The 26446-nt window shown below is 53.0% G+C and overlaps 2 protein-coding genes and 1 non-coding gene across 3 annotated transcripts; 1 reads left to right on the top strand and 2 right to left on the bottom strand.

The window, feature by feature from the left end:
* Positions 1-1274: 1274 nt before the first annotated feature.
* Positions 1275-11832, bottom strand: PCGF2 (polycomb group ring finger 2). Its single transcript, XM_060082244.1, has 10 exons — positions 11660-11832; positions 5497-5647; positions 4900-4996; positions 4548-4603; positions 4409-4459; positions 4105-4213; positions 3878-3932; positions 3694-3789; positions 2367-2447; positions 1275-1850 (listed from the first exon to the last, which is right to left on the bottom strand). Exons 2-10 carry the CDS (start codon positions 5606-5608, stop codon positions 1473-1475), a joined length of 1035 nt encoding a protein of 344 aa, XP_059938227.1. The 5' UTR covers positions 5609-5647; positions 11660-11832; the 3' UTR covers positions 1275-1472.
* Positions 11833-15327: 3495 nt separating this feature from the next.
* On the bottom strand, positions 15328-15401 carry TRNAN-GUU (transfer RNA asparagine (anticodon GUU)). The gene has a single exon. It is a non-coding gene; the product is annotated as a tRNA-Asn (tRNA).
* An 834-nt stretch (positions 15402-16235) lies between these two features.
* Positions 16236-26210, top strand: PSMB3 (proteasome 20S subunit beta 3). The gene is made up of 6 exons (XM_060082386.1): positions 16236-16338; positions 16661-16845; positions 18948-19055; positions 22713-22890; positions 25083-25177; positions 26098-26210. Exons 1-6 carry the CDS (start codon positions 16336-16338, stop codon positions 26144-26146), a joined length of 618 nt encoding a protein of 205 aa, XP_059938369.1. The 5' UTR covers positions 16236-16335; the 3' UTR covers positions 26147-26210.
* Positions 26211-26446: the final 236 nt, after the last annotated feature.

Below are 26446 nucleotides of genomic sequence, written 5' to 3' on the forward strand. Positions count from 1 at the left end.
CACATGGGCTGGGGACACCTGACTGGCCACGGCGGGGGGGGGGGGGGGCAGTTCAGGTTCACTCCATATAGGGTCCCCCAAGGCAGGCCGAGCCCAGAGACATGAGGAGGCCAGGGCACCCAGCCACCCTTTCCCTGTCCCCTCTATCCCAAAGAACTACAGGCTCTGGAGAGTATGCAGCATTTATTACAAAGCCAGGAGATACAGATGTCCCAGGAGAAGGATACAGCCACAGCACCTCAGACACAGGACGAGGTGTGAACACAGACAAACCCACTGGGGGACACCTGACCCCAGACACAGAGGCTGTGATAGTCTTGCCTCCTCCCCTCGTCCCGATCTGACCTATGTCCATTGGAGGAAGAACCGGTGGGCGGGGGTCTGTTGGGGTCTGCCCCTCAGGGGGCAGACCACTTGACTTCTTGGGATGGAGCCGAGGTCAGATCTCACACGTTCTGTCTTCTTGTGCTTTTAGATGCTTGTTGCTCTTTCCTGACTTGGCCTCAGCTGCGGGTGGGGAGGGCACTGGAGGACTGTTTGCCTTTGGCAAAATCTGGGGTCTGTGCTTATCTGAGGTCAACGCCCCCCCTTCCACCTCTCCACTACAGGCCCCGAGGTGAGACTTCCCCATCCGCCTTGCTACTGCGGGCTCCTGGGTGGGGGGCGTGGGAGAAGGGGGTGAAGCGGTTCACAATGCTGACACCACAGTGGACGTTCAAGGGCTGAGGCCTTCTGTGGCCTCAGTCTTCTTTTCCACAAGATAAATGATGCAAAGGCCACACACACAGGGGGAAAAAAAAGGCAGAACTATCTATTACACAAAGTTTCTACTGCAAGGGGAGGAGGTAAGGGAGATGCCCTCTCCACTGCCCACTTGCTCCTCAGAACCAGGGGATAGGCTGCATTTGTAAAAGGCACTGTCTTAGCAATTCTCTGGACATTCAACAATGGTGGGGGGGGGTACTGGTCAGGGTCAGGGCAGGACAGCAGCCAGGATGGGGAGAGAAGCAGGGTGGACCTCATACACAGCCAGTTCGAGTCGTGCCTAAAGCTCTGGGGGTTGTTGGGGGCCCCTCCAACACCGCACATGCCTTGGGAAACAGAAGGAGGGTGGGGCAGGGCTTCACCGAGCCTCAAGTGGCCCCACCAGTCCGCCTCTAGGCACCCCCAAAAACAGCAGAGCAAATTACACAAGACCGCCTAAAACGGGGCACCCCACCCCCCACGCACACACACACACACATCAAGTCTGTTTCCTGTGGCATTTAAATTAATCTGGTTGGTCCATAGAAAATAAGTATGTATATTTGGTTTTTCCTATGTACATATATATATAGATTTATTTATAAAACCCATCCCCGACCCCTAAGGTGGGGGGAGCTGGGGAAAGTAGAAGAGGTGGAAAAGGGGGCCCAGAAAAAGTGGAGGGGTGGAGAGGCATAGCTGGAAAAGGAGGGAGAGGGTCCCTTTCCTCAAGTTAAGGGGGGCACGGGAGCTCCGTTGACAGTCATCTTGCGCCCCCTGCTGGTGGAAGGCGGTGTCTGCAGGCAGTTCGAGGTGCCCCCGTTGGCAGCTGTGGTGGCCCCACCGGCTGTGGCGGGGGGCGTCGGGGAGGTCGGGTGGGGGGCCGAGGGGCCATGGGAGCTGGGAGAGCCATGGGAGGGGGTGGCTGGGCTGGGCAGGGAGGAGGAGGTGGCCGGCAGGGTGGCAGGGCTGGGAGCCTTGTCGCTGACTGACTCACACTCAGACGCCCCGCTGGTATTGGTGCCCTCGGAGGGGGTGGGCGCTGTGGGCAAGGTGAGCCGCTTGCAGGCTGGCTGGACGCGATACTTGAGGGGGAGAGGGCCATTCTGCAGGGAGAGGGGAGGGGAGGGGAGGGCGTCAGGAGAAAGAGGCTAATGGGGCAGCCACCCACCTTCACCCCACGGCACCCAAACAGGGAGAAGGGAAGGTCCAGGCCTTGGAGAGGAGAAAGACTGGGTAGAGAGGAAGAGACACGCGACGTGGGACTGACCAAGCAAGGCCGGAGAGACGGGGGCACACAGAGACCCAGAGAGGAAGAGGGCGCACGTGAGACCAGAGACAGAAAAAGGAGAGAGGGAGGCCGAAGAGCGGAAGGCAAAGCTCACTCCTCCACACCCTAACTGGGGCACGCGGTCTGCCCAGGGACCCTTTTCTCCTTCGGAGTGTGGGAAGTCATCCGTGAGAGAGCGCCCGGAGGCGGACCTGGTGTGTGGCAGGCCACCCTGGACATGTCCAGCTCATGAGACGAGGGATAAACTGTGATTAGAGCAGCGTGGCCCACGTGATGGCCCAGTGTCCCCTTTCGGCCCTGTCCCCTTGCTGGCACCACCCCACCCACTCACCCGCCGCCAGGGGTAGATGTAGGCGATGTCCATGAGGGTGTAGTATTCCTTCAGCGGCTCGTCCTCATAGAGAACCTCAACCTGGAGGAGGAAAGGGAGGACACGGCTCAAGCCTCCAGCTGTTTGGCAAAGAGGCTCCAAGCAGGTGGCCCCTCATTACTCCGGGGTTTCATGCTGGATTCGACTTCCCTATCAGAGTTGTTCCCACATAACTCCTGACCAGCAGGTGGGAAGGGATCCAAAGAAGATACCCACATCATCAACAGCCCCAGCCCCGGCAATCCACACGGCGGTCTGGGTCCCCTTCTATCTCTGGCACGTTCTCCAGAGGAGCTAACAGACAAAGAAAAGGCCCAGGTGAGAAGGAACTTGTGGAGCAATGACTCTCGCCCAGGCTGCACAGTGGAATCACACCAATGCTTGGATCTCACTCCCAGAGATTGGTTTTTTTTTTTTTTTTTGCGGTACGTGGGCCTCTCACTGTTGTGGCCTCTCCCGTTGTGGAGAACAGGCTCCAGACACACAGGCTCAGCGGCCATGGCTCACAGGCCCAGCCGCTCCACGGCATGTGGGATCCTCCCAGACCGGGGCACGAACCTGTGTCCCCTGCATCGGCAGGCGTACTCTCAACCACTGCGCCACCAGGGAAGCCCCCAGAGATTGTTTTAACTGGTATGACATGAATCGAGTTTTAATCTCGATAGGCAACCCCTCACGTAATTCTGACGTGTGGCAAGGTTTGGGATCCACTGTCCTAGAGCCTCAATAGTCCATGGACCAGCAGCACCGGAAGCACCTGGGAGCTTGCCAGAAATGCAAAATCTACTCAGTCAGAATCTGTATTTGGGGACTTCCCTGGCGGTCCAGTGGTTAGGACTCCGCATGCCTCTAGGCGAGGCAAAAAAAAAAAAAAAAAAGAACCTGCATCTGCATTTTAACAAGATCTCTAGGGGATCATATACATATTCAAATTTGAGAAGCAAAGTCCTAAAGCTCCTTGGCAATTTCAGACTAGCATTCCCACAGCCAGCTGGCCCCAGGTAAGGCCCTGCATTTTTACACACACACCTCTGCCATAGTTCTAAACGTGCAAGCATGTACACACACACACACAATCTTGGTCTCCTGCACCTCTGCACACTGGCTTCAGCAGACGCAGACGGCCCCACCCCAATCTAGTTTTCAGTTACCCTTCTACACGGACTCAATTACACAACCGTGCAGGCCCTTGGTGACACCCAGCCGGCCCTGAACAATGGCTGAGGTGCACAGATTGTCAGATACACCCACACACGGACACGTTTTTCAAAAGGGCCCAGGGACTCACCTTGTACTTGCTGGGCACATCCATCTTGTTGCGGAGAAACTTGGCGAGATGCATGACAGTCATGGCTGCTGGGCATCGCAGGAAGCGCACCCCTGTCTGGTGGGGGAGAGGCACCCAAGGGCTGGGGTCCACCCCGGCACTCTCCCAGCCCACACCCCGCTCCTGGGCAGGCCCCCGCACTCACTTTCTCCTTGTCACCATCCCCATTTTCCAGGGGGCCCTTCTTCTCTTCCCGGTCCCTGCAGAAGGAGAAGGAATGAAGCAAGGGAGACCCTGGAGCAGGCAGCATCTAACTGCACACATCCGGAAGGCCCTCCCGGAAGCACCCTTTCCTCCCAGAGGAATGGGGATGGCATGGGAGAAGGGACCCAGCCTAGGACCCCAAAAGGACCAGGCATGGGCCAGACTTGCCTGACGCCTTCGTAGAACTCGATGGAGAGGCTGACAATCTCGTCGTCGCTCAGAGCCCCCTTCTCCTGCTCCAGGACCTCACCACGGTCCTCGTTGGAGCCATTGGGAACTGCGGAAGGAGAGAGCTCTGAGGCGTCGGCCTAGGAGGGGGGACAGGAGCCCCACCAAGGACCCAGGGATCTCAGAGCTCAGTGCGGTGAGCCCAGCCACCCCTGGGCTGGGGAGGCCGTGTGTGGTGCCCACCGGCCCTCCATGCATCTTATACCTGGGGCAGCGCCACGCGCACACGCGTGAACACACCCACCTTCTGTCAGGGGGTAGGCTGCGTAGAAATCCCGCCTCCGTTTCATCTCATCTAGAAGACAGGGGGCAGGCTGAGGCGGGGAGCAACACGCTGGGCAGTGGGGGAGGGGGGGTGGCAGGATGATGAAGGGTGTAGGTACCTTTAAAAAGCCCAGGGACCAGTTTGTAGACGATGTCTTGAAGGGTTTTGTCAGATCTGGAAAGAAGCACACAGGGGCCTGTTGGCAACCACGTCCCCCCGACTCTCTAGCGTGGGGTCCCACCTCCCTTCCTGAGACCCAGGGCCCAGGCATGGGGGTCCCTAGGGGCCTCGTCTCTACCTCCCTAGAATTTCTCAGCTGGATACACCCCTGAGGGAAGAAAGGGGATTCGGTCCACGCCTGGTGCTTCTCCTTCACCTGCCACCCCGGCTTCAGGAAGCAAGGAGGGCTGGGGGACGGAGGGCGGCTGCCCCAGAGGGTGGGCGGGGACAGGAGGAAGTGCTGGGCCCACCTGATGCTCAGCAGCGGCCGGGTTTTGTGCACCTGTACGTCGCACATGGGGCAGTACTTGTTGGTCTCCAGGTAGCGCACGATGCAGGTTTTGCAGACTTGGGGGGTTGTGGAGAGAGGAGGAAGAGTCAGCGTCCCCTTCATCACCCAGGACCCACCCCCACGCCCCCTGCTCGGGTTCAGGTATCCCCTCTTCTCCACCTTGTTCCCACAGCTCAGGCCTGTTCAAGGACCCAACACAGTCCTGTCTCGCACAGATGGCAACTGCCCCTTATCATCCATCCTTGGGGGAGGACAGATTGTGTGTGTGTGGCCAACCTATTAGACACCTCCCAGGGTCCTTGACCCCCAGCCACAAGCCCGTGGTGCACACCAGGGCACTTGCATCTTCAGGGAGTGCCATTTCGGCCACAGAGATTCAAGGAGAGAACTGAGATTTCAGGTAAAAGTTCCCCAAATGAACTTCTGAGCTGAACCTTCCAGTATCCCCTCCAAGGCAGCCTCTCAGGGACCTGGGACCCTCACCAGACACACGGACATATTTGCTCTTCAGGGCAGAGGCCACCCACCCGAGGAGCAGCCCCTCGACCCAACTCACAGGAATGCAAGCACTCCACGATGGTAGTGGCATCGATGAAGTACCCCCCGCAGAGGGCACACATGAGGTGAGGGTTCAGCTCCGTGATTTTAATCCGTGTGGTCCGATGCATGATGCCGGGGTGGGGGGCAGGGGACTGGGGAGCGTCACCCTGGGAAATAAACATGGAATCAGGAACCCACAGAGCCAAGAGCCCCTCCCACACTCTACGCCACCTGCCCCACAAGCGACATCGCTCCTGGGCCCAAGGCCCTTCCTTTCACTTTAAGGCCGGACAGGGTGCACGTGCGGGGATGGTTCTTTCTGACCCCCTGTGAGTGTTCACTGGGTGCCAGGGGCTCTGGAGATTGCATGACCTTGAGCAACGAGGTGAGGTTCTATCTCAGGACAGCAGAAAGACTGAGGTTAGACCACAGGAAGTACTACTCAACTCTCCAGAGGATGTGGGGAGGCAGGAAAATGGAAGAGAACGGAGTTTTAGAAAATCTCCCTGATCCCAATCCATATTCACGCAAGTGAACTCACCAGGAACTATAAGGAAACTGAGACTCCTGACTGGGTCTCTCTACCGCATCCTACCCTCCTTCCATCCCATCACTCCTTCTCCAGGAAGCGTTCCCTGGAAACACTGGGGGCACATCCGCCCTAAAGCTGAAGGGGGCACCCCATAACTTGTCCTTGCACGGCTGCATCCAGCCCCAGCCCCGGAGCAGCTCCCTGGAAATGCACCATATGCTGACCATGCAGGTTCTAGGCCTGGTGCTCAAGCAGGAAATACTGAGGCTGGTCCTTATGTGCCCAAAGTTGGGAACACGCAGCTCCAGCCCGCCCCCCCGGCCCAGCCCTGGCCTCTGCAGGTTAACTGCAAAGTCTGGGCAAAAAGACTGCCACTGCCTCTGCCACAGGAAGGCCACCATGTGCCCCGACAAAGAGCCTGCTCACGTTGCCCCTCCCAGGCACACGCAGGAATCTCCCCATGTGGGCACTGCTACCCACCCACCGTATCCTGTCTGCAACCTGGCCACAAGCTGCCCAGTGACAGACCACAGGGTCTCAGAGATGCCTGCCAAAGCTATGCTATGCAGAAAGTTCTCCCCACAGCCCACCAAGTGCCCAGCCAGGCCCTGGCAGGGTCCGGGGAGGAAAGGCAAAGCCCAGGTCTGGACTGGCTGATGTGCTTACTTCTTGGTATAGAATTCCAACCTGCGCCCAGAAGCGATGGCACCTCCCTCCCCTTTCCCAGAGTGGAAGCCCGAGGGGCAGGGCTTGGGAGGGCGGCCAAGTCCCGACAGCTCTTTTACAGCATACATCCTTCTCTCCTTTCCAGAAAGATTTCTAAAGCCAACACGTTGGGTTTTCTAGGACCCAAAATTCACAGCTGGGAATCAGCAGTTTCTATAGAGACCCCAGAATGAGTTTGGCCAGGACCCAAACAGCCAACAGAGGCTGGCCAGAGACCGAACGAGATGGAGAGACACAAAGGCCACATGTGAGAGAGACACCAAGTCGCAGGGCAGACAGAGAGGAACAAGCAAGCCCAGAGCCAGTGGAGACGCAGCGGCCAAGACCTGCAGACATGGCCCGAGGAAGGAAAGGGGTTCCCGCCTCCCCTCAGCCAGCTCTCCCTGCATGGGTTCCCTCTTCATAATTATGTAGAAGCCTTGCTGGCTACTACACTGTTTGGTCGTTCCCATAGTAACCCCTGGCAAGATGCCCAAATATTATTACAACCATCCAGAGGAGGGAACAAACTCCAAGTGGCTGACTCGCCGAGCGTGTGTAATATCCATCGGATGCGTACATGCTGCTGGACCTCCAAAGGTACTTCATGTGACTACTTGCCCCATGTGTGTGCCTTGTCCAAATGAATCTCAGTGTGTGTGTGCACAGCCAGAAACAAAACATTTTGGGGTCTGATAATGTATGAGGGTCCTGGTTGCTGTTGGCATATCTCATGCCTTCTTGTCTCTGTCTCTCACACACACTTACACACACACACACACACACACACAGGCGCTTCACACTGCCTTAGCCACCTCATTCACATACTCACTGTGTTTTCAAAACAGACACTTGCTTTTAAGAACTCCCGTGCAGTTCCTTCCAGGCCAACGGTGGCCTCAACATGCAAGAGCTCCTAAGCAAATGGCCGTGACCCTCACCCTCTCACTTCTGCAAGCACTGAGACCAAGACTACCCCTCAAGCTCTGTTCTGGATGCACGGGTGAAGGTAAGAGCCGTGGTGCTTTTACTGGATGAAATGTTCCTCCTTCTCCCTTTAAGAAATGAGCCCCGGGCTTCCATGGTGGCGCAGTGGTTGAGAGTCTGCCTGCCGATGCAGGGGACACGGGTTCGTGCCCTGGTCCGGGAAGATCCCACATGCCGCGGAGCGGCTGGGCCCGTGAGCCATGGCCGCTGAGCCTGCGCGTCCGGAGCCTGTGCACCCCAACGGGAGAGGCCACGGTGGTGGGAGGCCCGTGTACCGCAAAAAAAAAAAAAAAGCCCCCTTGCCACACTCCCTGCTCCCCCCCCACCGACCCCATCCCCAGGGGCCTCAGACCTCTGGGGCTGGGGGTGGGGAGAAGCACTGATTGGTTCCTCACCTGATTGCCATGGTTACCTGCAGGGCCCTGCCAGCAGGTATGGAGAACAACTGTAAACAGGAGCTCTGTTCCCTCACCCACTCACCATCTCTCTCCCCCCATGCGGCCCCAGGGCCCCACACCTCATACCCAGCTCCTCCCCAGCTGCAACTGGCTGGACCTCCAGCTCCCATCACCTTCGGGAAGAGCCTGAGGGTGAAGGAGAGGGAGAGACAAGTCCCAAGAAGCAGAAAAAGGGAGACTAAGGGCCATGTAGAAGTGGCCCTGTGGAGCTCTGGAGGCTTTCACAGGTCAGTACTGACCACATCCCCACAGTGGACCTGAGCACTGTCTCCCACCCACAATACCTCCCCCAACCGGGGGTGAAGTCCTTCAATATCTTCTATCCCCAAACCACTGTCTTTGCAAGGGCATCATGGTGGAACAGCCCTTGCTCCTGGCCCCTGGTGCCCCGGGTTTCAGCTATAGTGGCAGGAAAGGAGCTTGATCAGCACCCAGCACCCAACCCCAACTCCTCCTTGCCATCCAAGCCTGGCATGTGTCCTTCCCCATCCTCAAAGCCCCCTCCTTATAGAGATCACCCCCCATCTCTCCATTCTTACCAGTCCTTCTCTGGAAGCTCCCCCGTAATCTAGACTTCTCCCAGTGTCAGTTATTTTTTCTTTTTCCCCTGCAGAAATAGCCAATCTCTGATGACCCAGAGGTTCCCTTCTGCTCCTTCTGATGCCCAGCTACAGAAGTCTTTGCTCTGCTTTCCCTCCACATGAAATTCACCCAACTCCCTCGCTAGAAAATCTCCAAGTCTTGGGAAGAGTCACTGAAGGTCACATCCAGACATCTAGAATTGCAGAGGTGGAAGGGATCTTATGAGAAAGCATCTTGTCCAGTCCTTTCGTTTTACAGATGAAGAAACTCAGAAAGAAGTGACTTGTCTCAGGTCATGCAGTCACTCGGTGGCAGTTCTAGGACTAGACGCGGCCTGACTCCCGTTCCAGTGCTCCTTCCACACTGGCACCCAGGCCGGGCTTCCTACTCATCTAAGGAACCAGTAAGCCTGGCCTGACTCCATCCAGGCAGGCGGAAGGTAGAAGGACTCCAGGTTCCACAGAAGACCCTTCAGTGAGCCATCTGGGCCAGAACGTAACCAACAGCACACATTCTCGCTTTGAAGTAGGAAGCGGGGGCAGAGGCGACTGGCCTCACCCAACTCTCCGGATACAGATATGGAAGCAGGCTCTGTGGAAGCTCAGTGAGCCAGACTGCACTGGGTCCCAGGAGTTCGGGTTCAGCTGTGCAAGCCTGTGTATTTGTGTGTGTGTAAGGAGAGTAGCGGGTGGAGGTCTGTCTGGGACACCGTCAAACTCTCAATGTTCCCTGATCCTTGCCCTTGGGTGGAGGATCTGCGCCTCCCACCAGCAGCATCAAAAAAGTCCTCTAGTCTCCTGGAGACAGAATCACTCTACCTCCCTCCCTTTCCCACCTCTCGGCTTCCTAAGATCAGACAAAGACAAAAATCCAGAATATACACAGATACACACTGCCAGATACACACACACATATGCACACACAGCCAGACACACCCCCTCCATTTCTCTCTCACATTCACAACACACAAGGCCAGACACTTGGCCAGACACACACACAGACACACCCCATCACACATACAGCCAGACCAGAGCCAGGCCCACGCTTGCCAGATGTACAAACCGCCCCCACCCACCCCAGGAGCACACAGTCCGACATCCCTGCCTGAAACGAGAGCTGCAAACACACACCACCCTTCTGTGCATCCCTGGTCTACCGAGGGCAAATTATAACATAAGTCTTCCAGCAACAAAGGCAGTGCAGCTCCCAGCCTCGCTCTGGGGGCCAGAGGCTGGAGGAGTGGGGTGGGCATCCAACCTGCACGAAGATGTCACCTCTTCCTGTTCAGGCTCTCTCCATTCCCATGGCAACAGCTCCATCAACCAAGATCTCCCAGGGAAGACCAGAAGCAGGAGAGAGCACCCCCCACAAAGACTTCAACTTGAACCCCACCCAGCTACACTCTGGATCCCAAGTCCCAAGTCTCACCTCAGGCCTGTTTCCTGCCTCTTTCCAAAGACAGCTCTAAGACCTCAACCCCAACTCCAAACCAGGAAACCCCGGGGAAAACCTCCCCACCGAAAAGCTATAACAGAGCTGCCTTTATGCTCCTTCTCCAAGTACTAGCACCTTGGAACAGAGTGGAGAGGGGGAGGAAGAGAAATTATAGAGTTTCAGGAACAGATGCGAACTGCAAGAGGCCCAGAGAAGGAGGCTTAAGAACGGAGTGGGAGACAACCAGGAGACCCACCCCGCCGCCCCCAGCGACAGGGAGCCCTGGAGACTGAGGCAGCGCGGCGGGGGGGGCGCTCTCTGAGAGACAAAGACCAGGGGGAAGCGCGGGGCAACGCTTCCACAATATTTACAGGCAAATTCACCATTCCCAGGCCTCCTCCCTCGCCACCTCAAGCCATCCGGAGCAATTCTGGGCAGACGGGGGCAGTGGGGGAGGGAGAGAGGCATGCCTGGGCCCCCCGTGGAGACAGGAGGGTCAGGGGTGTCTGCTCGCCGAGGGGTCCCATCCCCTCAGAAATAGAAGCAGGAGGACCTAGGAAAGGAGGGGGCAGCCGGGCTCCCCAGTGGGAGACCGGCCAGTCCGCCAGCCCCCTCCTGCATCTGCGGGCGATAGGAAATATCGCGATAAATCTTCCCATCTCCATTCTACTCCCTCCACCCCGGCATCCCCAGGAACCTGGGTCAGAAGATCAGAGACCCCAGTTACCGGGTGGCCGCTCCTACCTTCCCTAGAGCCAAACTTTCGGCGGGGCCCGATGAGGGGTGTTCCGGAGAAAGAGGCTCTGCCGAGGTGGCTCGGGGAGGGGAGGGGGCGGGGCGCCCAGTCCCGGGATGGCGGGGGGAAAGGGACCGACTGGGGGAGGTGCCCGAGACGACCGGTCCCAGCAGGGAAGAGCGCCCTCCCCCGGCCCCGCAGCAATCGAAAAGCTCGTCCCCTTCCTCCCAGCCTCAAGTCCTCGCGCGTCCACGACGCCCCAGTGCCCAACGAAGAAACCGAGAGCGACCCCTCCCCAAACCGAAAGGAGTAGTGGGAGAGGTCCAGGAGCTGAGCTGGCTCGTGGGGAGGGCTAGGGGGGCAGAGATCCGCCCCAGCGCGGAGCCCCAAAGCCCTTGTGGCTGCCTCGGGCCCTCCCCCTCGCTACCTCGGGAGCAGGGTCTATGGGGGCTGAGGCACAAAGAGGTGGTGGTCGAGGGAGACGCCAAATCGCTAAAAGGGGAATGCACTTCGGCCATCTTGGAAGGGAGGAAAAGGAAAAGGAGAGAGAAAAAAGGGAGAAAGAAAGGCGGACGGGGCGAGCTAGGACAGGGGCCGGCGGGGGTGGGGCGGAGACGCGAGAAGGCCCGGCTCAGAGCCTACCCCCACAGGGGTTTGTAAAGAAGGATGTACCGGCTCCCAGTCCCAGTCCCCAGATGGTTACGGGGTAGGAGAAGGAGGGAGAGGGGAGTCCGCGTCCGCTTACCTGGGTTCGGGGTCCGGTGGGTCTCGGGGAGGGGGGGATGGGAGGGAGGGAGGGAAGGGAGGGGAGGGGGGCCGCAGCCGTGTCGCTCGCTCGGGCGGCGAGAGGGGAGAAACCTACGGTAAGAAAGGAGTTTGTGAAAGCGGTTTGGGGTGGGAGGGAGAGAGGGGAGGGGAGGGGACGGAGGGGGGAGGGGAGGGACCAGAGTTCGGAGGCGGGGGGGAGACAAAATGGCTTTTTTCCTCCAGACAAGAGTAGGTCCCGCCCACCACTCACCCACGTGACCTCATTCCTTCAGGGTGTTTGCGGAGAGGGGAAGAGGAGGAGGGGGAGAGGCTAACAAGGCTGCGCCCCCAACCGGGTGCCGGCCCCCCCAAAACTAGACCACGATCTCACCCTTCCTCAACTAACCCCTGCCCCCAAAATATGTGTGCGCCCCTCCATCCCCTGACCCTGCGATCCTCGACCCTAGCTGGAGCGCCTGGAAAATGGTGAGATGCGGACTGGGCTGAAATGTGGCTCGCTCTGCAGCCCTCCACCCCTCGGCCTCGATGGCAATGTGCTCAGGCGGGGGGACGCGACGCTTCTGGCCACGAGTCCGGGTTATTTTCATTCACTTAAGTGACACTCCCTTGAAATTAATAACTGCATGGGTGAGAGCGAGCGTCTCCTCCCCACTCCCCTTGCCCTCTCGGCGGCCCGATCGGCGGCTCTGAAACGCTGCGCCGGAGACCCGGCCCGGGCGCTTCGAGGGAGCAAACCGCCGGGAGGACGGAGGCAGAGGCCTGGAGGGACGTCTCGCGGCGAGGGCTCGGTTTGCTGTGGTGGAGGCTGGCGCCTCCGGTGTGCTTGGTCAAGATCGGAACACAACCTGGGCCGGGAGGCAAGCTGAAGACGTCAGCTCAGGCTCCGGGCCCGGGACACAGTAACCCGGCCTAACGCGAGAAGCCCGAATGCACTCGAAAACAAGGCGCCGGGACTCGGAAGTGGGCCCGCGCTTTTTTCCTGCCGGGCACTTACTTATTCCCGCATTTTTCGCCCGCGCGCCGATTGCGCCCCGACCTCTGCAAGGTTGGTGCGCCTCGCTCGCCCAGGCGGCGGGAGGAGTCCGGCGAGCGCAAAGGCGGCTGGCGCCCGCCTACTCCGATCGTTGCTCCGGGCTCCGGTACCCAGTGGCTCCCGCCGGGAGGAGAAAACTAGGAGGGAGCTTGGAAAAGCTTGGAGCAGCAGCTGAGGCCGGCGCCGGGGAAGCCGATGGATACTACGTTATGGAGACTACCGTGGGCCCGCCTCATTAGATTAGGACGGTCTATTCGCGTATTCGTTATTCAGGATTTATTAGGGATGATCATTATGTCAGTCGCTCCAAAGAGCTCGATTAGCCGGCCAGAAGCGCCATTAAGCGCACTGGCGGTGGGTGGCTCAAGTTAGGAAATTAGGAAACGAATCTTCAGCAGGCATCCGACCGCCTTCCTCTTCCTCCTTCCCTCCTCTTTCGCAGCCCAGGCAGACCCGAAGCTGAGGCCCCCAGGCTGAATGCTTTCACCCTTTGGCTGGCGACAAGAAGACCTGCGGACACTGGCCGCCAAGTGACCCCAGCTTCAGTCTTTGGCGCACACCCACCGAGTGGGGGCGGGGAGGAAGAGGAAGGGCTGGAGAGATTTCCGCCCAGAGGGGGTGGTCCCCGCGGGAGCTGGGCCGGGGAGGATTCGGTCACCTGCTCTCCCTTCCCTCCTTGTGCGGGGAGACCGGGAGTTCGCCGCCCTTCACGGAAAGGGGGCTCTTGGCGTGGACACGCCCACTGTCCCTGGGGCAAGTGTGTTGCCGGCATCCTGGACTCTGCCCGGGAAGGCTAGCGCATCCTCTACGGTCCTCCAGTCACCCTGCGGGGAGGGGAGTGCAGCAGGGACTCCTGGTCTGCCACTCCTTTCGGGCTAGAAGATCCCGGGCAAGAGAAACCTGTAGGGGTTTCGCTAAGGTCTCGGTCTCACCCATGATCCACAGGGGGCACCCAGGGGCTGTCTTGGATGAAGGTGGGAGGATATCTGCTACTGGGAAGAAGGCTGACGTCCCTCTGAGTCCCCACTGCAGCCCTTTAATCCTGGAGTGCTGCCCGAGGGGACGACCGTGCTCACTGGGAATCCGTTCATTTGTTCCTCAGTTATTAAGCGCCAATCACGAGCAAAAACACAAGACAGAAGACCCCACGACCCACGAAAGCTTCATTTTAATCACTTCCATCACTTTCCAGTCCCCATATCCCTGGCCCTTCTGGCTTTATCAGGAGAACCTCTGACCAAACCTTTCTCACTTCTGAAGTTCCCAGGTTTCCCGAAAAGAAGTACCTGTCCTGTGCCATTGTCAAAGACTACACTAAACACAGGGGATATAAAGCTGATGAGCCGGGCTTTTGCCCCACAGGGTGCTCACAGGCCGGCGGGGGCAAGCAGGAGGGTTACGCAGCCTGTCCCGTTAGCTTTTATGGGCACTGTGTATCCTTCCGTTTGCCGCTTACCACCCCCCACCCCCGCCCCTGTAAGCTCGAGGTAAGGGTGGGTGAGCACTGGGGAAGGCTTTCAGAGAGGCTTCCTCTGAGCCCAGTCTTGAGGAGACACCAAATGTGGAAGGGAACTGCTTGAGAGAGTCCTTAGCTTAGCTCCTCTTAAAAGCGGAGGCTCCCACTCCCAGCCCAGGGAGGCACCTCTGGCGGACATGAGATGCCAAAGCTTCCCCTCCATTGTGTTAGTTGTAGTATTTCAGGAGGTCACCTAGCTGACAAACTCTTCATCAGAAGAGTCACTGTGTGTATCATAGACTAGAAGTTTCCAGAGGGCAGGAACTCGGGAATCTAGGTAATTATTTCCAGCACATATACGAAGAGATACTGCGAGGATAAGATCTCCTGGAAGAGGATGACAATGGTAGGAGAGGGCAGCTCCTCTAGGGATATTAGGACTATCTTTACCTGTGTTCTTTACTCCTTCACTCTCCCCAAAACAATGTCCTTTGTCAGATTCTGCTCCTATTTCCCCATCCTCTTCCCCGCGTCTCTGTATTTCTAGAAAAAAAAACCTGTTTTTTTTTGTTGATTTATTTTTTCTCATGCTTCTCATATTAACTGCTTCTCTTTCCCCTCTCTCCATTTTTTCCGGGTCTTCCTTCCACCCACCCGCCTATTTCTCTGTCGTGTCCCCTCTTTCTGTCTCTCTCCGTACATCACAGCTGTGTTCTCCCTTTCTCACCTTTCTCTTCATCCCTCAATTGGTCGCTGCCTTTGTCTCTCGCACTACTTTATTCCTTTCCGAATGTAATATTTCGAGATTGTAACATTGATTGAAGCAGACAATGTAAAACTGTTCAACCTCCACTGCAAATTCATTCTTAATCCTACGAAAAATGCAACGTTAAACGTATTGCATGGTGAGACAAAAACCTGTCTTTGCCTTTCCTGCAATCCAGCTTGGGGGCGGGGTGGGAGGTAGGCGGAGGAGGGAAGTGCTGGAGACATTATCCCGTCATTAACGGAACAACGAATTTTCAGTCACAACGACCCTCTGATTAGCTATACAAAAAGTGTTGTCCGCTATTTCAATACAAAATTTGGCTTTACAGCGGTTGGGAGAATAATGCCTTTAGGTTTTCCTTTTCAGGGTGGGAAAAAAAGCAGGTAGCGTCCCTGGGTGGGCTCGAACCACCAACCTTTCGGTTAACAGCCGAACGCGCTAACCGATTGCGCCACAGAGACGGTGATAACTACCCGTGTCGCAGTGAGCCGAGTCAATGGGAGTGAGCCTGCGACAGCGCAGGACTCGGAAATTCCATAACCGGACGAAAGAAGTCAGACCCAAAGAAGGGTCCGGATCTGGGGAGGGGAGCAGGCAGGACGTGCTCGCCTCCGCTCCATTGGCTCGGGGGTGGCGGAAATCGTCGCCAGCCTCCTCTGGATCTTAAAGTTGGGGGAGCCCTGATGTCCCTCTTTAGGGTGATCTGAGATTGGGGATACGTGAAGTCGACCTGCTGAGAGTCCGTATAAGCAGAACCACCTTCGGCTTCCAAACGTCCCCTTTGCAGCCCAACCCCTACAGCCGCAGAATACCCGCGACACCCTCCCTGTGCCCCTCCCCCCTCGCAAGAGTAAATACGTACTTTACGGGCACCTCTTAAATACTAGGCACAGCTCTAGTCCAGTGCATGTCCAGAGCCTAGCATGGTGCCTGGCATACAACAGATGTAAGGATTTCTGGAATGAATAAATGAAACAAACTTCATGAGTAATATGCCCGACCCACACAGCGTGCTCTTAACCAACCCCGTGGCCCTTCACTGGAGCCAAAGGCCCTTATCTCGGGTTTCACTAGCCCACGTGGGCGCAGGTTCCGGCCGGCGTCTCCTGCGCCCAGAGACTGAGTCCACCGCTATACCAGCTTGCACCGCGACGCCGGGCTCTTCCGCACTGAGAGTGACTTTTCACTTTGCGCTTTCCTCCCCTTGGTTTTGGCTTCTCAACCAAACTCCTGTCTGATGACTGACAAAGATTTACAGCCAATAGGAAGCCAAAATGTCCCGGAAGGGTCGGCCTCCCAGCCAATAGAGAGAAAGCAGCGAGAGTGGTTGCGCAGTGAGGCCCATAGGAGGTTTGCTGGAGTTGTGGCTATTGGAGGTCCTAATACGCCGCAAACATGGTGAGGTGGGGAGCAAGGAGAAGGGACACGGGGTAGGGATTGAGGAATGGGGAGGGGTGTCATGGGGAGTTTGGGAGGCGGAGAGGCCTGGTGGTCGATTGAAGGAAGCGGCTCCAGTTTGAAGGGGGAGCGGACCGCGGTGAGGACCGAGGCAGGGAATGGGGCTCCTCGCGGCCTCACAGCACTAATCTCAGAGCTGGAGTTCAGGGCGTCCAGGCGCCTCCAGAGTGGAGGACGATGCGTACAGGAGCCTCCGAATCAGGGGCTGCGCCGGGCCGCGTTTGGCCCCTCGCGCTGAGCCCTTCCGCTCTGTCTGCTTCAGTCTATTATGTCCTATAACGGAGGGGCCGTCATGGCCATGAAGGGGAAGAACTGTGTGGCCATCGCTGCCGACAGGCGCTTCGGGATCCAGGCCCAGATGGTGACCACGGACTTCCAGAAGATCTTTCCCATGGGCGACCGGCTGTACATCGGCCTGGCCGGGCTCGCCACCGACGTCCAGACAGTGTAAGTGTCAGGGGTCCCCACCTACACCCAGGCTTCTTCTTGGACCATTCTTGCCTAGCGGCTTGAGTGGCGTGGGTGTTAGTCATCTACTAAACAACATCAGTGAATCTGAGACTTTGCCGAACACCGTAAGCGATAGAGTGGTATCCTAGCCAACTTAGCAGCATTTACTCTGTGCCAGACACTGTGGAAAGCACCTTACATCCATGGACTTTAATCCTCTTAACCACGTTACCATGTTGTTGTCCCATTTTGCAGATGAGGAAACTGAGGGTCACAGAGAGTGTATTGCCCAAGATGTAAGCTAATGAATGACCCCCAGGATCCCAATCTCTGAGGCCAAAGCCCATGCTCAGCCCCTAAAGAACTTCAGGTCTAGTTGGGAGAAAAGGCAGGCATACAGAAAGATAACTAACCCATAATGAGCTGGTGCATATTAACTGCTAGAGTAGTTAGTCACCTAGTTGATAGTGGTTCTGTGAGAGAAGGGAGAGTCTGGGAGATGAAATAGGTGGCTCTTGTGATGGTCCGGGTGTGAAGGTTGTAGTTCTGATGGGGTGGTGAGGTGGGAAAGGAAAGGAAGGCATTTCTGAGGGTTGTTGCTGACCAACCTTAGTGGCTACTTGGTTATTGTGAGGCCAAAGAGTTAACCATTGAAGTCGGGGTTTGTGTCTTTTTTATTTGTTATTAGTATCTATTCTGGTACTTGGCATGTAGACAATCCAGAAGTGTTTTAAAGATGATTTCTGTTTGGAGCATGTTGACTGAAATATGGGAATTGGGAAGACTGGTTTTAGGGGAAAGGTGATGACTTTGATTTTGATACCAATTTTAAAGGGACAAGGCAAGCCAAGTAGAAACATCTTCTGAGCAGTTGGGGTCTTGAGATTATATCTCAGGGCTGGATAGGCATTGGTGATTTGTTAAATCTATGGGAACAGATTCTGGAGAGACGGAATACACCAAGGGAAAACATAAGCTGCAGCTCCAGAGCTGAACTGTGTGTTCAGCAGTTGGGGAAGAAGAGAGGCCAGTGGAAAAGAGGGTGAGCGTTTCAGGAGGGAAGATGTGGTCACAGGTGGCCTAAGGAGCAGCAGTTCCTGGACTTAGTTCTTAGAAGATTGATAGTTCACTAAGGTGGGTGGGAGCTTGTCAGAAAATTTTCTGTCTCTTTTCCCTTAAACCTCTCTCAAGTCTCAAGAACGTATATTTTGGAAACTCTTCCTGAAATCTAACCAAACCAGCCCTTTTTTTCCATTGTTGGTGGAATCAGAGAATGATAGCTTAGCATTCCTGTCAGTATGAAGGCCCCCACCAGCCTTCCTCTCTCCAGTCACTGCTGTTCCCTTCACACTATTTCCTCTTCTTCAGGAGCCTCTCCTCACCGAGTTGGCATGTTTGTGGGCAGTAATTGCCAACTTTGCTGGGCCTCCGTTTCCTCAGCTGTATGATGAAGCCTTCGTTCTGGTGTCCTGTTCCTCATTGCTCTGCTTCCAGCATGGATGTCACTGGTCTGTTCCCTGCAGGGCCTATCCCTGGGCTCTGAGATGGGACTGGAGGAGGTGTGGCCTACTTTCTTGGGCGCCTTTCACTCCATTAGTGCAGCAGCTGCTGCTTATTAGCACCCATACATTATCTCACAAAATAAGGTGACTTATTTTGTCCCTATCTTAGGGACGGAAAAATTAAGTGGTAAGATGAAGGCTTAGCCCAGGTCAGCTCTCTCAGTTCACTGCTCTTTCTACTGTAAGCTGCCATCACTATGTCTGCAGGCAGACTCCTGCCCAGCGTGTACTGTATAAACTATTCCTCAAAAAAGTGGGGGGAGAATCCACTTCTTAACTCCCCTTTTCTCACCCTAAAAAAAAAGTATGAGAAAAAAGGTTAGCAGAGTGGCATGTTTGTGGGTAGAAGTGTTGGACCAGACTGAAAAGCGGATGTGGGGCTGGACTTCTGGTAAGAAAATCACTGGCAGATGGGGAGGAGTCTCTTGGCAGGGGCTGGGATTGTGTGTCTCCTTAGGCACCTCCCAACCTCCGTGAGGCGGGCACCGGGGACAGTCAGCAGTGACTGACTAACTCACTTTTCTCCTTTCACCACAGTGCCCAACGCCTCAAGTTCCGGCTGAACCTGTATGAGCTGAAGGAAGGCCGGCAGATCAAGCCTTACACCCTCATGAGCATGGTGGCCAACCTCTTGTACGAGAAACGGTGAGTAGAAATGTAGCCTGGGACTCGGGGAATGCAGAAACCTTTGATTGGGCAAGTAGTATGGAGGGGGCACCCAGGAAGGAGATTCCTCCTCGTTGACTCATTTCTTATTTGCTAGATAGTATCCTTATTTTCTGGGTCTTTTCTGTGGACCTAACAACCAAATAGGAAAGAAAGGGCTACTTCAGAAGAAGGCAGGGAATGCAAACAGCAAGTGAAGTTGCTCCCAGGAAACAAAATGAACGCTACCAAAGTGTGTCCTGGCGTCTCCCAGCCAGGAGCCACCCTTACCCAAGAGCTTATTCTGTTGTCATCTTATTATGTTGAGCATCTTATTAGATGCTCTGGAATACACGGAACCTAGGAATTGGGTATGTTAACTTTTGACATTTGAGGACTTTATGATGAGAAAAGAAGGGGCCCCTAACTGTAGAATTCAGTGCAGAAGCTGGGATGAAATTGAAGGGAGAACCCTGTAGGTACTTTCCCCACCCACCTCTGCGCAGAACTGGGTGGCAAATGGGAATGTAAATTGATACAGCCACTATGGAGAAGAGTATGGAGGTTCCTTAGAAAACTAAAAATGAAATTACCATATGAACCAGCAATCCCACTCCTGGGCATATACGTGGAGAAAACCATAATTCAAAAGATACATGCACCCCAGTGTTCACTACAGTGCTATTTACAATAGCCAGGACATGGAAGTAACCTAAATGTCCATCAACAGAGGAATGGATAAAGAAGATGTGGTACATATATAAAATGGAATATTACTCAGCCATAAGAAGGAACAAAACTGTGCCATTTGCAGAGACGTGGATGGACCTAGAGACTGTCACACAGAGTGAAGTAAGTCAGAAAGAGAAAAAGAAATATCGTATATTAAAGCATATATGTGGAATCTACAAAAATAGTACAGTTGAACCTATTTGTAGGCAGAAATAGAGACACAGATGTAGAGAACAAACGTATGGACACCAAATGGGGAAAGGAGGGATGGGATGAATTGGGAGATTAGGATTGACATATATATACTACTATGTATAAAACAGATAACTAATGAGAGCCTACTGTATAGCACAGGGAACTCTACTTAATGCTCTGTGGTGACCTAAATGTGAAGGAAATCCAAAAAGGAGGGGATATATGTATACATATAGCTGATTCATTTCATTGTACAGCAGAAACTAACGCAACATTGTAAAGCAACTATATTCCAATAAGAAAAAAAAAATGGCCATAAAAAAAAAAAAGACTGGGTGGCAAGAAGACAGGTTAAGCTTTTTTTCTTTCCTTTTTTTTTTTTAACTTTTTATTTTGAAATAATTTTAGATTTTATAGAAAAGTTGCAAAAGTACTCTTTAGCTTTCAAAACTAAGTTTTTGCCATTTCCATACCTGGAGCAATATTATTGTCTTTTTACTATTAAAAAATAAACAAAACAAATGGTTACCTTTTTTTTAGGTTTATGTTAATATCCTCAACTATGAATTGTCTGCCATATGTAGTAACCATGTTTATCAAAATCCCAAATTGAGAAAGGCTTAACAAAAGATTTTTTTTTTTTTTTTTGCGGTACGCGGGCCTCTCACTGTTGTGGCCTCTCCCATTGTGGAGCACAGGCTCCGGACATGCAGGCTTAGCGGCCATGGCTCACGGGCCCAGCCGCTCCGCGGCATGTGGCATCCTCCCAGACCGGGGCACGAACCTGTGTCCCCTGCATCGGCAGGCGGACTCTCAACCACTGTGCCACCAGGAAAGCCCCAAAAGATTTTTTAAAACTGGTTCATGGGGGTGGGGGGAGAGGTCTTTCTTTTTCTTTTTTTTTTTTTTTAATTTAGGTGTAATTGATTTACAATATCATATTAGTTTCAGATATAGGGAGGAAGTCTTACAAAGTTGTACAGATGAACTCATATTTAGGTATATATTTAATGGCTCATGTTTACTCATAATAAAAATACAGAACATTGAAGCTGACCTGGAAAATTCTAGATTCTTAGCTACTGTAACCAGGAGCTTTCTCTACAAGCCCAACTGAAATCATTGATTTTCCAGCAGGATAGGCTAATGCAGTGATTTGCAAAATTGAGCCATGTACAGACACTTTTTAAAGTAAATAACTTCTCATGGACCCCAGAGGATCCACCCAAGCACCTCTGTGAAACACTGCCAGTAAAAAGTAAACAGTGACCTTTAGGTGGTACCGTGACATCGACATGACTGGAAGTACAAACGCAGGCCCTGAGCCATGTTGTATTTAGTTTTAAGGTTGTTACCCAGATAATACAGGACATTCTTATGTTAACTTTGTTTTCAGTTTATTGAGAGGAAAATACAAAATTTAAGATGTTAGAGAAATTTGATACCTAGGGATCTGTTTGAGAAATTCCAGATCAAAGCACGCTACTCCAACCTCTTCCTCCACCTTACAATTATTATTTTTTTATTTAGAATTATTTTTTACAGAGTTGTAACTTAAGATCATGCCCATAGAAATTACTGAGAGCTGATATAAGACATGGAAAATGTCTGTTTACTTACTGTTTCTACTGAGGATAATGGCCATTACTTTTTGAGTATTTTCTATTTTCTATCTAAATGTCCCTAAGATTGATTCTTTTCAAAGCTCAGGGTCTAGAACAAGTTTCTGATAAGCTGTAACTTCCTAATGGCAAACAATGAAAATAACCCAGCTCACTGAGTATCCTTCTTTGCTTTGTCTGCTGGGAGACTCAGAACAAAACTTTGTGTTTTGTCTGAGTGTCTTGTATTCTTGATTTTGGGGTTGGTTTTTTTTTTAGCTGGTGCATAGGAAGAACTCTTTTTTTTTTAATTAATTGAAGTTGATTTACAATGTTGTGTTAGTTTCTGGTACAGCAAAGTGATTCGGTTATACATATATATGCATATTGTTTTTCATATTCTTTTCCATTATGGTTTATTACAGGATATTGAATATAGTTCCCTGTGCTATATAGTAGGGCCTTGTTTATCTCTTTTATATATAGTAGTGTGTATCTGCTAATCCTAAACTCTTAATTTATCCCTCCCCACTCCCTTTCCCCTTTGGTAACCTAAGTTTGTTTTCTATGTCTGTGAGTCTGTTTCTGTTTCATAAATAAGTTCATTTGTGTCATATTTTAGATTCCACATAAGTGATATCATATGGTATTTGTCTATCTTTTTCTGACTTACTTCACTTAGTATGGTAATCTCTAGGTCCATCCATGTTGCTGCAAGTGGCATTGTTTTAGCGGTTTGGTTTTATTTTTCAGTGTTTTTTCTACAAACTGCTTCAAATCCTTTTTTGAAAGGAGTAAAGGTATAGGTGTATAAATAGAAGATTGAATGGTGATAGGACCTGGATGAGGATAGGGAGAGTAGGTTAAAAAAAACACAACAACAGAATTCCCAAAGAAAGGAAGAGGAAGAGAGGGTCAGGGTGAGGAGGATATGAAGGTAAGTGTCAGAGAAAAGAAGAAAAAGTCTTAGAGCATTGCTAGATGCCAGGAGAGGGGGAAAGGGGATTGTCCCAAACGGGCCCTCCACTTTCCTCCCTGGGTCTGGGCCGGGGCCTTGTCTGAACAGGCCTGAACAGGAAAGTGAATGTTCTTGAGCTCCACTTTCTCTCTCTGCTCCTGGCCCCCACAGGTTTGGACCCTACTACACTGAGCCGGTCATTGCTGGATTGGACCCGAAGACCTTTAAGCCCTTCATTTGCTCTCTAGACCTTATCGGCTGCCCCATGGTGACTGATGACTTTGTAGTCAGTGGTACCTGCACTGAACAAATGTACGGGATGTGCGAGTCCCTCTGGGAGCCCAACATGGTGAGTTGGTGGCATATGGAGCGGGGCTGGGTTCTGAGGTGCCCACCCCTTGGCCATCAGGGGAAAATGTGTTTACCTGGCAGGTAATGGGAAGAATGGTGCAGGTAGGAGAGAAAGTCACAGCTGCTGAGCCTTGGAAGAGTGTCCAGAAACTCCATCTGCCAGGGCCTTGGCTCCCAGAGAGAGCACCTTCCATGAAGAGACCTGTCAGATATTTGCTACAACAAATAATCCCCACGTTGGGTTTACAGGGTTCTCCTATCCATTCATTGGACACACATTTAACAAGGTGTAGGGTTAGGGGCAGCTCAGAAGAATGGGCTGTGGAGTCCAGTCTGTGGTTGGAAACCCAGATCCACCTACCATCTCATTAGTTATGTTCAGGGTGAGTCACTTTACTTCTCTGTGCCTCCACTTCCTCAGCTGTAAGATGGGGATAATAATAGAATCTGTTTTATGAGTGGTGGTGTGAGGAAATCACCTGGGAAGATTGGAACAGGACCTGCCAGGGTTGGCTGTTGTGCTAGCTCTGCCAGGCTCCGGGGAACCCAGATAGTCTGTCTTCAAGGGCTTACTGCAGTCTAATGAAATGAGACAGACCCACAGATACCTGTGGAAATGACGTTTGCCAGGAACAGGAGGAAAGAAAGGGCCTGGTTGGCAGAAGGAGCAGCCTGTGCAAAGGTCAGAAGTACAGAAGGGGCTCAATGTGTTTAGGGACTGGGGAGAGCTTGCTGTGGCTGCTGGAGTGCAGGCAGAATGGGGGGCGAGAGGAAGGAGGAGAGTGAAATCAGGATGAGACGTGGAAATGCCTTGGATGCCACGCCAAGCAGTTGGAACTTTTTTTTTTTGAATTTTTGAATTTTATTTTTTATATAGCAGGTTCTTATCAGTTATCCATTTTATACATATTAGTGTCTACATGTCAATCCCAATCTCCCAATTCATCATCCCTCACCCCCTGCCGCTTTCCCCCCTTGGTGTCCATACGTTTGTTCTTTACATCTGTGTCTCTATTTCTGCCCTGCAAACCGGTTCATCTGGACCATTTTTCTAGGTTCCACATACATGCGTTAATATACGATATTTGTTTTTCTCTTTCTGACTTCACTCTATATGACAGTCTCTAGATCCATCCATGTCTCTACAGATGACCCAGTTTCGTTCCTTTTTATGGCTGATTAATATTCCATTGTATATATGTACCACATCTTCTTTATCCATTTGTCTGTCGATGGGCGTTTAGGTTGCTTCTGTGACCTACCTGGCTATTGTAAATAGTGCTGCAATGAACATTGGGGTACATGTGTCTTTTTGAATTATGGTCTTCTCTGGGTACATGCACAGTAGTGGGATTGCTGGGGAGTATGGGAGTTCTATTTGTAGTTTTTTAAGGAACCTCCATACTGTCCTCCATAGTGGCTGTATTAATTTACATTCCCACCAACAGTGCAAGAGGGTTCCCTTTTCTCCACACCCTCTCCAGCATTTGTTGTTTGTAGATTTTATGGTGATGCCCATTCTAACTGGTGAGAGGTGATACCTCACTGGAACTTTTTCTTCTGACATGGTGTCAAAGGCAGTAAGAGACCTGAGGAACCAGAGGCCTGCAGGTCGGTGCGGCGCTGAGGTCCTGAGCAAAGAGAGTGGCAGTGGGGGAGCGGGGCAGCCAGAGTCTAGAGTACTTGGTCACTTAAAACAGAAGTGAGGGAGGTGGACATGCTGAGGACACCTGAGTTTTCTAGCTAAGCCAACCAAGATAGAGGATGTGCTGGATGCAGCAGGTTTGGGGGGAAATGGGTTCATGGTTGGACAGGTTGAGCTGTGCAATACCTCTGAGCCACCCCGGAGGAGAGTCCATGAGATAGCTGGTAAAGCACATAGGAGCCACGGGGATTCTTCCCCCATTTTACAGAAGAGGAATTGAGGCTTAGTGGAGGGTCATTGACTTGCTCAAGGTCACACTGCTGGTTAGCGGAGGAAGTGCAGGGCTTGAACTATATCTTATGTCACCTTGCTGCTTTCTGAGAAGGAGCTGAGGGGGCTTCTCGCATCCAGGGAACCATCCCTCACTCCAGACACGGGAGGGGCCAGAGCTGGGCACCTTGAGCCTAGAGAAGAGAGAGTTAAGGGGCCACATCAAGTGAGGGTCCAAGGCTCTGGGGATTGAAAGGTTTCTGCTCTGTCGGCAGGATCCAGAACACCTGTTTGAAACCATCTCACAAGCCATGCTGAATGCTGTGGACAGGGACGCAGTGTCAGGCATGGGAGTCGTTGTCCACATCATGTAAGTATGCATTGGGAGAAGTCTAGAAGCTCTGCAGACATGTGCCTCTCCCCTCCTGCACAAACACCCCATCTTCCCAGCCCCCTAGTCAGGTGTGAAATAAGGTGCTTGCAGCAGGCCCGGGATAGCAGAAATCCATGCTTCCTAAGGGTGGCAGCTAAGGTGGGAACCTACCCAGATTCCCCTGGCCTCCGTCTGGTGAGGCTCCATGTCCCCGGGTCTCCTCCCTTGCTCACAATAGACATTTCTTTCCTTCCTGAACACTGTCCCCGAAGTCTCAGGGACCTCTGTGGGGATGAGCCACAGCAGAGCTACTGCAGATCGATCGGAATAAATCCTGGGTGGTTCCTCTCCTCTCCCGGCTCACACCAGCATGGAACCCACAACTGTGTGGTGTACTGAGCCCTGGCAATGTTTTCCAACCCCCCAGCCAGATGCCTGCCACCCTGTTTCCCTCTGACTTGTTTGGGGCTGTCACCAGGAACCTGGTATCCTCCCAACAGCTTTCCCTGGGAACCTCCCAGAACAAGCATTTGGACCCTTTTGTTATGGGGTAACCTGCTTAATTACCGTGAAAAACAGGTTGGGGCTAATACAGAGAACTTACCACCCCAAGGATCTTTTCCCTCCACTGGAGTGAAACACCTCACACCTCCTTCCTGAGTTACTTGTTCTCTAGGCCTGGGGAGCTCCTTCCCTGCTTCGGAGCGCTTCCCACTCCAGTCCTGAATCATCCCAACTCTTGATGGCTCCACCTATGGAAATGTCTCCATTCTCCCCTTCCTCACCACAGGCCAGGAAAACAGGCTAACATTAGTGTAACATGGGCAAAACAGTTAACCCCAGAGTTAGGACAGCTGTTCTAGTTTGTTCTGCGTCTAGAATGGGTGTAGATGTTCTGTGACTTTCTCCCTCCGCAGTGAGAAGGACAAAATCACCACGAGGACACTGAAGGCCCGAATGGACTAACTCTGTTCTTCCCAGAGCCCACTTTTTTTTTTTTTTTTAAATAAAAGATTTTCTTTCACTCCTGCTTCTTTGTCTTAAGAGTGTTTTACCACAGATCTCTGTCCCCAGTTGGGCAGTTACAAATAGCTACTTGGGGTATAGCTCAGCCCTCAGGTTTTCTTGACTTGCAGCGTGCTCCACTGGTCCACCAGTGGGGATAGTATCTACAAATCACTGGTTGGGTACCTGCTATGTGCTAGGCCCTGCACAAAGTGCTTTACACATTCTAGAATTTAATCGTCATATTGACTCAAGGTAATA

Source organism: Mesoplodon densirostris, chromosome 18 (assembly GCF_025265405.1).
Source record: "Mesoplodon densirostris isolate mMesDen1 chromosome 18, mMesDen1 primary haplotype, whole genome shotgun sequence".
NCBI lineage: Eukaryota > Metazoa > Chordata > Mammalia > Artiodactyla > Ziphiidae > Mesoplodon > Mesoplodon densirostris.